We start from the raw sequence: 12,600 nt of genomic DNA, 5'->3' as shown, positions 1-12,600 counted from the left end.
GTTATTACAACCTAAAAGAGGTATTTGAGGATTACAGTAGGGCTAAATATGTCAGCGTAAACATTATGTATACTTGTACACATTTTAAAGTGCACTGGCAATCAAGATCACTTTTGCAAACATATTTAGTCTTGCTATCAATCCCAGCCCGCAAGCCCACATCAAGGGTCCTCTTTGTCTTGCGAGTCCCTACACTATCTTTCAAAAATAAAATAAAAGCTGTCTAGAAATAAAATTTAAAACAAAACTAGGCCGAGTCCAAATGTAATTATTGTCTGCCCTGAACTGCGTCCATCTGCCACGGTAATGCACCCTCAGGGCTAGAGAAGTACTCGGCATAGAGGTCTCAAACGGCAAGTCCTGCAGTTCCAGGCCAGCCATGACGAGTTAGGTCCAATCCTCCAGATGAGGAAGAATATGTTCCTGATTCCTCCAAACTAGCATCTAAGGAAGCATCATGAATCCTGACGAAGTTGTGCAGGATCATACATGCTTGAATAACTAAAGTGGCATTGTCCGGTGACATCAGTAAGGATGACAGTAATACTCTCCACTTGTTGGAAAGTATGCTAAACGCACACTCTACATACCGACGGGCTCTTGTCAGCCGATAGCTAAATACACGTCGTTTGTTATCCAGGTTGCGCCTGGGGAAGGCTCACATGACATGTGGTGTCAAAGCACACCATTCATCAGCCACAATTACAAATGGTGCCAGTGGTCCCGCAGAACCGGGCAGCCTTCTGGCCTCTGGGAGGGCAAGTTGGTTGGCAAGAAGTCTCTCACTCCATCTAGAAGAACTGAAAATGCGTGCATCTGCAGTGCTCCCATAAGCCCAAATATCAACAATTATAAACTTATAAGTAGTGTCTGCCAAAGCCAACAGCACTACTGAAAAGTTGTAGAACCAGGAGGCGGCTTCTTAACACGTATGTGTTTGCCCTCCATTGCCCCTAAGCAGTTTGGAAACTGCGCATCTAGATGAAAACCCTCAGCAATTCGGATCCAATCCTCAGCCTTGGGCTCTGGCATCACTGTGTCCAGGAGTCGCTGCCAAATCACTTGACATGTTTGACGAACAATTCCAGAAATCGTTGAGACACCCAGCAGGAACTCAAAATGCAGCGATGCAAATGAATTCCCAGTGGCCAAAAATCTAAAAAACATAACAAGAAATAATAAAATGACTTTTAACAAGCCTTGCACTGCAACATGAGTTGAAGAGTAGCTTAGTTGCACACTGCTAGTAGTATACTCTTTAGAATTTCTTGGAGTCGGGTTCCCACCCCATCAAGCAACGAAGAAAAACTCCAGAAAAATCACAATGAATTGTGATTCAGTAAATACGGGCTTTGCTTTTATTGAATCTGCGGCTGGTGTTGATGTTACATTTCGATAGTACGGCTGGCAGCGCGCTTGGCTGGAGGCGTGCGTCCGCACGGCAGAAAGGATCAACGGCTCATCCTTTCTGCCATGCGGACGCACGCCTCCAGCCAAGCGCACTGACAGCCGTACTATTGTTACCTAAACCTTTATTCACTCCTTCCTTAAAACGGCACCAGTTTGATAAAGGCCGTAATTGGCGAAACATAACATCAACACCAGCCGCAGATTCAATAAAAGCAAAGCCCGTATTTACTGAACCACTATTCATTGTGATTTTTCTGGCGTTTTTCTTCGTAGCACTTCAACATGTCATTCATTTTATCTATAATTACTAAATATACTATATATCATAAAATCAGGGCAGCACTTTTAGTTGAAAATTAGAAACACTGAGTTCCCACAGGTCAGATGTACCAAAACATCAATTAAAAGACAAAAGAGACCACGGCCCTTTCATAAGGTGTCAAAATGTGTAGTACTTTTAGTCACCCATGCGACATTTTAGTTCACTTACTGGGTCCATTTTCAAGCTAACAAACATTCCCAGTAAGTGGACTGATTTGTTGCATGTGTGAATAAAAGGAATACACATTTTTACACGCCGCGGTCTCTTTTGTCTTTTTACATATACATGTCTATATAGTACATTAACAATAATAAATATATTTTACAACACAAAACATAAACAACATAGATAACATTCAACTTACCTCAAGTCACAATGAGTTGTTCCTCGGGTGAAATGCAGCGCCTTATATTTGCGTCCTGGCATGTGAGGCCAGGACGCAGAGCCACTGACAAAATGTCAAAGCTGCTCACAGACATATGACAAAACCAATGAAATTTATCATGATGATGTCGCAGATCCATGTACAGCATGTGGAAGTGGCCCTTCCTGCGCCGCTGCGAGATAATTGGATGAATCCAATGCCTCCTCCTTGATTCCTCATCCAGCATGGTTGGCTGCTGTCGTTGTCGCAAAGTATGCAGCCAGCACAGGAGAACCTCTTCCTCAGAGTCGTCAGCCATAATGCAACCAATAGCAAGAGTGAGAAAACAATGCAAGAAAAACACCAGCTTCAAACCAAACTATCAAAACTTCAAAAAGCTGTACCATACTGAAGCCATATGGACCGTTATTGCGGAATAACGGAACCGAAACGGAAATACACTGGAATGTAAAAATGGACCGCAAAACACATACGGTTGTGTGAACAAACCCTAAGGCTACATTCACACGACCGTATGTGTTTTGTGGTCCGCAAATTGCGGATCCGCAAAAAAAAACGGATGAAGTTCTGTATGGCATCCGTCTTTTTTGCGGATCTATTGTAAAAAAAAAATAATTGTAATATATATATATATATATATATATATATATATATATTTATTGTGGTCATGCAGGTGGAATACTGGTGGAAGGAAGGTATATTTTAAGTGTAATTCAGGGAGTGCTGTGGCCTGAACAAACTTGTTTAGGCAGGATTCTTTCTGGAAATACGTGGGGCCTGGATTATGCGGAACGGTTGTTAAGGTTTGTAGAGGGAGCAACCGTTCCCTTCTTTCCAGGCCAGTTTGTTGGTATACTCTGAAACACCTTAAGGCAGTTAACCTCGTTAGGTTACTATATACAGAGTGCTGTAGCTCACTTAGGTAGAGGCCTGCAAGGACAGCACACGGTGCTGTGAATACTGAGGACCAGTGAGCGAACTACATGCTGTGTGAACGTTAGCCTAACAACTGTAGCCTAGGTGAGACAAACTCTTTGTGTTATTAGTTAGTCCCAGACGGGAAGGCTTTTGCTTTGTGATTTGTTACTGCAATACTGGAAATCCTGGGTTCCACTAAAAAGCATGTGTTGATGTAACCCTCCTGAAATCGGACCCCAAATAAAAGTGACGTGAACTTTATATCATCTGTGCCTCCGTGAATGTCCAGAACCGTACTCTGCCCCCCTTGCAGGCTTACAATTGGTGGAGGATGCGGGAATAACGGTTGCTAACAGCAACGGCACAAAAAAATAATTTGTGGGTAAAGTCGTGAGTAAAGCCCGCTATCGGCCTGCAGGAGTCACACGCTAATATGGAAGCGGTCATAACCCAGTTTGTTAAAGCGCAGGCTGAGGCAACCTACGCCAACAGGAGACAAACCGCCTTTTGTCAGAACAAATGGCCGCCCTTACAAAAGCCCTGCTGGTTGTTTCCCAGAACACTCCAACATCTCCCCGGAATCCCAGGAAAATTGTGCAACAGTCACTACAGAAGTTAACCCCGGAGGACGATATTGAGACATATCTAACCATTTTTGAGTGCACAGCAGAGCGGGAACAACTTCCAGTAGCCGATTGGGTCGATGTCTTGGCAACTTTTCTATCAGGGGAGCCCAAGAAGGCGTACCATGACCTTGGCAAACAGTAGGTCCGGGACTATACTAAGCTACAAGCGGAAATCCTGGCACGGTTAGGAGTAACCCCTCCTGTCCGGGCCCGGCGCGTGCATACCTAGCGCTTTGATGTAACCAAACCTACTCGGTCCCAAATGTTCGACCTGGTTCACCTCACAAAAAAGTGGCTGGAACCTGAGACGAGCACAGCAGCCCAAATAACTGAACGGGTCGTAATGGATCAATTTACGACTGCATTACCTAGGACATTACAGCGCTGGGTGGGGCGGGGAGACCCCAAAGACCTGGATGAGCTGGTGAACCTGGTTGATACGTATCTCACCATGGAAGATTATCTTCTGGATAATGCCTTCCCCTGTGCTCCTTCCAGGAGTGACCGTCCCAAATCTACAGCGGCTAGGAGACAGTTCCCAACGGAGGAAGCAGAAAAAATGGCACTGGAGAGTCCCCAGCAATTTTCCCCAAGTGTGCCCTGATTTGCTTCTCCGAAACTAGGACCTCCGCGATGTTGGAGGAGCCGGGAAGTGGGGCATGTGGTCGCTAATTGTCCCCTCACTTCCGAACCAATGGAGTGCGAGGCCGGCCGGCGGATGTCCTTGTTTGCTGAACCGGTCTGTGTGGCTTCCCCGGAGGTGAAACTTGAACCCCAGTTCTGCAGTGTACTGGTGAATAGTCAACCTGCAACTGCACTACTAGACTCAGGTAGTCTTGTAACTTTGGTGCATACCTCTTATGTAACTAGAGACAAAGTCCAGGGAGAATCCCTGAGTGTGCTATGTATCCACGGGGATGTTAAGGCATATCCCAAGGCCATGGTGACTTTTAAACTACCTCTGGCTGTATTGACCATAATGTAGGTGTGGTGGAAAACCTCATGCATAATGCCATCCTCGGGCGTAACTTTCCCTACTTCTGGCAGTTGTGGGGGAGGGGTCAACCCCTTAGAGCTGCAGACGGGGCCGTTGCAAGGATTTTTGCCGCCCTAGGCAAGATAAAAATTGCCGTTCCCCCTTATCAGATGATCTGCCCATATCATGACATCACATATGTTCCACCCCTTTCTCAGCTTTTAAATTAAAAGAACTGCTATGTTTCCTTTAAGGTTAATCAAGCTTCTTGTAGCTGTCTCTTTTTGCGGAACGGAATTGCGGACCCATACATTTCTATGGGGCCGCACGACGTGCGGCCCCGATCCGGAATTGCGGACCCGGATCCGCAATTCCGATCCTGAAAAAAATACAACATGTCCTACTCTTGTCCGCAATAGCGGACAAGAATAGGCATATTCTCTTAGTGCCGGCAATGTGCGGTCCACAAAATGCGGAACGCATATTGCCGCTGTCCGTGTTTTGTGGATCCGCAAAACACACACGGATGTGTGAATGGACCCTAAATGTGAGGTAAATTAGTTTCCAATGTATTCTTAATAACTAAACAATTAAATAATAAAAATATTGCATTGTCTACTTACCACCAGGACAATAAGATGATCTGGTCTCTGGCTGCAGTCTGGCTTTTGGTCTGGCTCTGGGGACTCCCTTGTCACTCTCTTCTCCCCCCCCTCCCTCCCTTGTCACTCTCTCCCCCCCCCACCCTTGTCACTCTCTTCCCCCTCCCCTCCCTTGTCACCCTCTTCCCACCCCCTCCCTTGTCACTCTCATTTCCTCTACCCCCCTCCCTTGTTACTCTCATTTCCTCCCCCCCTTGTCACTGTCATTTCCTCTCCCCCTCCCTTGTCACTCTCATTCCACCCCCCTCCCTTGTCACTCTCATTCCACCCCCCCTCCCTTGTCACTCTCATTCCCCCCTCCCTCCTTTGTCACTCTCATTCCACCCCCCCTCCCTTGTCACTCTCATTCCACCCCCCCCCTTGTCACTCTCATTCCACCCCCCTCCCTCCCTTGTCACTCTCATTCCACCCCCCTCCCTCCCTTGTCACTCTCATTCCCCCCTCCCTCCCTTGTCACTCTCATTCCACCCCCCTCCCTTGTCACTCTCATTCCACCCCCCCTCCCTTGTCACTCTCATTCCACCCCCCCCTCCCTTGTCACTCTCATTCCCCCCTCCCTCCCTTGTCACTCTCATTCCCCCCCACCTCTAGTGTAGCGTGGCCGAGCTCTGTTCGGTCCGCGGTACAGGAGCATTTGTTTCCTGTACCCGGCCAGACTGAAAGGAAGTGCACACTAAGTGAGCACTTCCTGTCAGTCCGGCCGGGTACAGGAAACAAAAGCTCCTGTACCGCGGACCGAACGGAGCTCTGCCACGCTACATTAACAACAGCACAGAGCAAAGACAGCAGGCACAGGCAGGCTGCGCAGCACTGAGCCAGTGGCCGGAGATTCTTTAGAACAGCAAGCGCTCAGCCTCAGCCGCTCAGGCGGTGCAGCATGAGGGGCGCCGCCGGCCGGCCGGCCGCCCGAACTTATATAACCAACGTTTTTTAGTTTTTTTTTAAACAGCAACGGGCGCCCCAGGCGACTGCCTAGGTCGCCTTACTGGTGGCGCCGGCCCTGGCTGCAGAGCACTTGTTTGTAGAAGAATTGTCTGAGGTTGAGCCAGAATTGTTGACAAAAGAGCCTGAGGAGAATAGTTTTACTTTACAGGTACTGGCAGGAGATGAGGAAGCCTCCTCCTCTGAGCCAGTATTGTCTGACTTAAGAGTATCTAGTGAAAATGTTGGCACTGCGCAATTAAGGGATCTCACCCTTGTACATGCCGGAGAAGGTGTTAAAGTCATCAATGGCGTACCTCAGGAACCAGGGGCTGATCGACAATTTGCCCATTTTGCCGTGAATAATAATGTTTATCGAGTTACCCAGGGTAACGGAGAGGTTGTTGAACAGCTCTTGGTGCCTCGATCATACCGACACATAGTCTTAGACCTAGCTCACAGTCATGCTATGGCGGGGAATTTGGGGACAGAAAAAACCCAGGAGAGAATTTTTGGCCTGGGCTCTATCGAGAAGTAAAAGATTATTGTGACTCCTGTCCCATGTGGCAATTGAGTACACCCGTGTCTCATTTCAGGAGTCCCCTCGTACCGCTACCGATTATCGAAATTCCATTCGAGAGAGTCGCTATGGATCTCGTAGGGCCAGTAATAAAATCTGCTAGGGGACATCAATATATTTTAGTCGTGGTTGACTATGCCACTCATTATCCAGAAGCTGTCCCCCTAAGAAACACTGCCTCAAAAACAATTGCCAGAGAGTTATTTTTTATGTTCTCTAGGACTGGAGTCCCCAAGGAGATCCTTACCGATCAGTGAACTCCCTTTATGTCTGGGGTTATGAAGCTATTCAAAATTACGCAATTACGCACTTCGGACGCTAAAACAGATGTTGAAGAAAGCGGTAGAGAGGGATGGCCGAGATTGGGATTGCCTACTACCCTACCTCATGTTCGCAATCCGGAAGGTACCCCAAGCCTCCACAGGGTTTTCCCCATTTGAGTTAGTTTGTGGCCGACATCCCCGGGGACTTCTTAACATAGCCAAAGAAACATGGGAAACCGAGACTACCCCTTTCAAAAGTGTTATTGAGCATATAACCCATATGCAAGAGCGTATTGAGACGGTAATGCCCTTAGTGAAAGAGCATTTGCAGAAGGCCCAAGCCTCACAAAGTAGGGTGTATAATCGCTCTGCAAGGATTAGGAGTTTCAACCCTGGGGATAGATAGAGTCTTGGTATTAGTTCCCACAGTGGAAAGTAGGTTTCTCGCCAAATGGCAAGGTAGTGGAAAAAATAAGTGACGTAAGATTCATCAGCCGGGGAAAAGAAAGCCTTTCCAAGTGTATCATATTAACCTTCTTAAACCCTGGAAGGATAGTTCCCAAAAAAATAGAGGAATCCCACCCCATTCTTCCTGTGAAAATAGGTTAGACCCTGTCAGGGAAACAACAACAAGAGGCAAAAGAGTTTTTGCAACACAATCGGGAGAAATTTTCTGATCTACCAGAACGAACCCATCTGATTAGCCATCAGATTATCATTTATAGCGCAGATTGGCAGAGTCACTTAAAAAAGGTGCAAAAAGTTCTGGTCTCTATAAGTGACGCAGGGCTAACCATCAACTCCAAGAAATGTGTCTTGGGATTAGAGGAAGCCAGGTACCTGGGATACATTATTGGCCGGGGATTGATTAAGCCCCAATTGAATAAGGTGGAAGCCATTCAAAATTGGCCCTGACCTCTGACAAAGAAACAGGTCAGGGCATTCTTAGGCATCGCTGGGTACTACCGGAGGTTTGTGAAAAATTTTGCGTCCATTGCTGCCCCCCTAACAGACCTAACTAAGGGTGGAAAGTCCGTAATGATAAAGTCGTCCCCCCAAGCCGAAATGTCATTCCAGACATTGAAGGCTAGCCTCTGTCAACAGCCGATACTGGTGACCCCGGACTTTACAAAAGAGTTCCTAGTTCATCTGTGCCTCCGTGAATGTCCTGAACCGTACGCTGCCCCCCTTGCAGGCTTACAATATATATATAATATAATTATAAAATAATAATAATAATAATAATAATAATAATAATAAAACAAATTGTAAAAATCCAAGAATAGGACATGTTCTATTTTTTTTATGGGGCTACGGAACGGTCATACAGATGCGGATAGCACACGGTGCGCTGTCCGCATTTTTTTTCGGACCTATTGAAATGAAAGAGTCTGCATCCTATCCGCAAAAAAAATGGAACAGACACGGAAACAAAATACGTTCGTGTGAATTTAGCCTAAAATGTTTGGATGATGGAAGCTCCCAAAAAATATATTTATGTCCCCAGTTACATATAATCAGTGTCAACACACACAAGGAGTCAAGGAAAATATATGTGAAAGACAGTATGGAATCCCAGCAATATAATAAATTCCTGGATGATTCCAGGTCAGACATGAAGTATGTATTTTGGAAATTCCTTTAGCTACTGTATTTTTGAGAGACTAAGGAAAAATAATTCAAATGGTATTTTAGGAGGAGACTGTAAAGAAGAATGTTGTGTTGCAAAATGTCACATCCTCAAAAATTTTGGCAAAGGATTTTAAATGATTGCTCTCATATGTCTGAAAATTTATGGATACCAATATAAATTCGTGTGGATAAATTAAGTTCTGAAATTATGTGACCTAGTGGAATCAAGAGTAAGTCAGAAAGATAGATTGGATGAAGCGTTTTTAAGATCACTATTCTCTTCCACAGGGTAAGGCCTACCTTAATTGTAATAAAGGTGATTAAAGGGTTTCTGTCACCCCACAAAACTCTTTTTTTTTTTTTTTGGATAGTTAGATTCCTCATAGCGCGATATAGGAGAATATAATAGTCTTACTTACTTTCATGCGGCCGATTCTTTATAAAACGAAGTTTTATAATATGTAAATGAGGGCTCTACCAGCAAGTAGGGCGTCTACTTGCTGGTAGCCGCAGCAGAAATCCGCCCCCTCGCCGTGTTGATTGACAGAGCCAGCCGGGATCTCCTCCTCCGGCCGGCCCTGTCAGTAATTCAAAAATCGCACGCCTCTGGTCATTCTGCGCAGGCGCTCTGAGATGAGGAGGCTCGTCTCCTCAGCACTCCCTCAGTGCGCCTGCGCCGATGACATCACCGAAAGAGAAGACGTCATCGGCGCAGGCGCACTGAGGGAGTGCTGAGGAGACGAGCCTCCTCATCTCAGAGCGCCTGCGCCGAATGACCAGAGGCGCGCGATTTTTGAATTACTGACAGGGCCGGCCGGAGGAGGAGATCACGGCTGGCCCTGTCAATCAACACGGCGAGGGGGCGGATTTCTGCTGCGGCTACCAGCAAGTAGACGCCCTACTTGCTGGTAGAGCCCTCATTTACATATTATAAAACTTCGTTTTATAAAGAATCGGCCGCATGAAAGTAAGTAAGACTCTCCTATATCGCGCTATGAGGAATCTAACTATCCAAAAAAAAAAAAATGAGTTTTGTGGGGTGACAGAAACCCTTTAAGCATTTTTTGTTCTAATGAAAACTGGCACAGAGATGTCTGAGGAGAAAATTTAGTCCCTCCAAAGTTACACAATGTTTGATGTTGTTTGGGTTCTTCCATTGTCTTTCCTGATCTAATGTCAATAATAGCTTGCTATTTGTGGAAATCCCAAACCACCTTTATGAACAGGGAGATATAGTGTGTGGGAAGCCATTTTAGTGAGGCTCTGCTTCCAAATATATTTGAATAATAAAGCTTTGAGTTATAAGTTTTTGCATATGAGGCAGGTCTGAGAATAGAACAGAATCTTAACGAGTAGTATTAGACATGATGATGGAGAGATGCCCTTTTACCAGGAAAAGGAATTATTGAAGCCTTGGGTTGGAAGATGAGTGGAGCCTACATCCTCCAACAGAACTGGAAAATAAAATACTGAAATTGTAGAATTAGAGTCTTTCCTTTTTGTATGGTCATTGGTGAACAAACCTTCTGATTATTCGGTGGTGTTAGACATAGGTAATTCTACTGTTTGATGTTAAGTTTGGTTTAAATTTAAGATATTTCTTTAGAATATTTCTCACATCCCTATTCCTTAATGCATATATAAAAGGGTTGACTACCGGATTAATGAGAAAGTAAATGAGAGAATAATATTTATCACGTTGGCTGTCATAAGGAGTAAGGTAGATAATAAAGACAGTCATGAAAAATAACATGGCAACTATAAGATGAGATGAACATGTGGAGAAAGCTTTCTGTTTACCCGAAGAACTCTTTATCTTGAAAACAGTCATAATGATTTTGGTATAGAGCCCAACAATTATAATGAATGGGAGGACAGTTGCTATGGCGGCAGCGGTGGTTGTCACTGTATTGATGATATATGTATCTGAACATGCCAGACTCTGCAATGGACAAACTTCACAGAAGAAATTGTTGACCTTATTAGGGCCACAAAAATCCAAAAACATTGTAAACAGTGTCACAATTAAAGAGCTAGACAAGCTAAAAATCCATGGAAGAATCACCAGCCCTATACAGAGGGTTCGATTCATAATAACTGTATAATGCAATGGCTTGTTAATGGCCAAGTGTCTATCATAGGCCATTATCATGATGCAAATACTTACCACTTGTCCCAAGGTAATAAATATATATAGCTGTACAAAGCAATTTATAAAAGATATCTTCTGATTACCTGCCATAAGGATAGCTAAAAGCTTTGGAATTACAACAGAAACCATTAATATTTCTTCAGCAGCAAATATGCTAATAAAATAATACATGGGCACATGGAGAGACTGTTCCACTATAATCATCAGAATTATAGTAATATTTCCAGTAATACAAGCAATGTACGCAAATAAGACAACAGTAAAAAGTAAAATCTGATACTGATGGAACTCGGAGAAAGCCAAAAGGATGAATTCTGTCACAAAGGTTTTGTTTCTGTCTTCCATAAATAAAGATATTCTATAAAAACAGAGAAGTGATGAATATTCAACTGATATTACAGAAGGGGGGGGGGGTCCAACTCCTTATGAAGGCCTATGGTTAAATACAGTGAATGTGATAGAGTGTATGAAATCAGTTCAAATCTTTGTGTGGTTTAAGGTCAAATCCTTTTCTGCTAAGGGTGTAGAGAACTGGTGAGGCATATAAATGTCAGGTATTTTTGGTGTAAATAAAATATCATTTTTTATTAACACACTGGTCGAAGGTCTGATTCTGTTGGAAAGCAAATGAATGTCTAAAGATTCAACAAAAATGTTTGATCCTCGCAATGTTCTTTTTAATATTAAAATGAAATGTTTTCTGAAATCGTTTTGTAAAATTATAATTCGAAAAGGATCGGACTTACACTTCTTTATAGGAAAAGGTGTAGCATTCAGCACTAGAATGAATTTCCCAAACCATTAAAGTTAAAAAATATATTTTCAAGGTTTTTATTAAATCCAGACTGACCTGCTACGGGGGTTCCTGTGTACAGGTGAAACTCAAAAAATTAGAATATAGTGCAAAGTTCATTTATTTCACTAATGCAACTTAAAAGGTGAAACTAATATATGAGATAGACTCATTACATGCAAAGCGAGATATTTCATATTTTTCACCTGTAGATTATTTTATTCTGCATTTAATAAAGTCTTGAAGATACCTCTTTATGTACTATCAGTTCATGCAGCTTTTGTCAAAAACATGGCAATTTTCATTGCCTTCACATTGAGAAGGTTAAAGGAGGTGCAGCTACTCAAGGTAATATATAGCTTGTAAGATTTATTCAGGGGGAAGCCATTTCCTTTGAGGTTTGAAGACAATCTCCTAATTAATAACTGAAAAAACAGTCCTAACAAGGCCTTAGTGACTATATGTTCTACTTTTGTAATAATAAATACAGCTGGGAATTTTTGCCTTAATTGTTGAATATTCTACAATTTTCATAAACATCTAGGAGCATGGACCAAAAAAAGTAGAATTAAATATATTTATCAATAGTGTAAAATGTTAATAGATTCAAATGCACAAATTCTGCACTCACTGTATAAACATATGGAATAAATAATTCTACCACAATGATAGTGGGGGGTTCCCTCTAGCATACATCAGCTACAGGTGGTCACCCCCCTTTCAGCTTTTTATCCCCTGATGAGGCTTTAGTAACGACAGATGAAACACGTAGGGATTTCCTCTGCCTTGGATGTCCTCAATCCGTTAGTACCCTTAGGCAGGGACGTCCAGGGCCTCTAATATTGTAGGGTTGGGTTCCGGACGGGCTGCCCTGGTCGGGCAATAGAGACTTTTAGGCCTGACAGGGCTTTCTAGTGTGTTTCATCTGGACCCTATCCGCACGGAAGTGTGATCTGTGGA

The 12,600-nt window shown here is 43.8% G+C and overlaps 1 protein-coding gene across 1 annotated transcript; it reads right to left on the bottom strand.

The window, feature by feature from the left end:
- Positions 1 to 888: 888 nt before the first annotated feature.
- Positions 889 to 11,192, bottom strand: LOC120981464 (olfactory receptor 1-like). Its single transcript, XM_040411003.1, has 3 exons — positions 10,292 to 11,192; positions 1,926 to 1,992; positions 889 to 1,156 (listed from the first exon to the last, which is right to left on the bottom strand). The coding sequence occupies exons 1-3, from the start codon at positions 11,190 to 11,192 to the stop codon at positions 889 to 891; spliced, it is 1,236 nt and encodes a 411-aa protein (XP_040266937.1).
- Between the last annotated feature and the right edge of the window lie 1,408 nt (positions 11,193 to 12,600).

This window comes from Bufo bufo, chromosome 11, assembly GCF_905171765.1.
Source record: "Bufo bufo chromosome 11, aBufBuf1.1, whole genome shotgun sequence".
NCBI lineage: Eukaryota > Metazoa > Chordata > Amphibia > Anura > Bufonidae > Bufo > Bufo bufo.
Note: the sequence above shows the minus strand (reverse complement) of the source record. Positions and strands in the feature narration are given on the sequence as shown.

Excerpts from the sequence above, each read along its gene's own strand:
- LOC120981464 (XM_040411003.1), bottom strand. The coding sequence starts at position 11,192 with ATGGAAGACAGAAACAAAACCTTTGTGACAGAATTCATCCTTTTGGCT. Across the intron at positions 1,993-10,291 it reads GAGAAATATTCTAAAGAAAT|CGCGGCGTGTAAAAATGTGT; the intron begins ATCTTAAATTTA and ends GACAAAAGAGAC. Across the intron at positions 1,157-1,925 it reads TCAGTCCACTTACTGGGAAT|ATTTTTGGCCACTGGGAATT; the intron begins GTTTGTTAGCTT and ends TATGTTTTTTAG.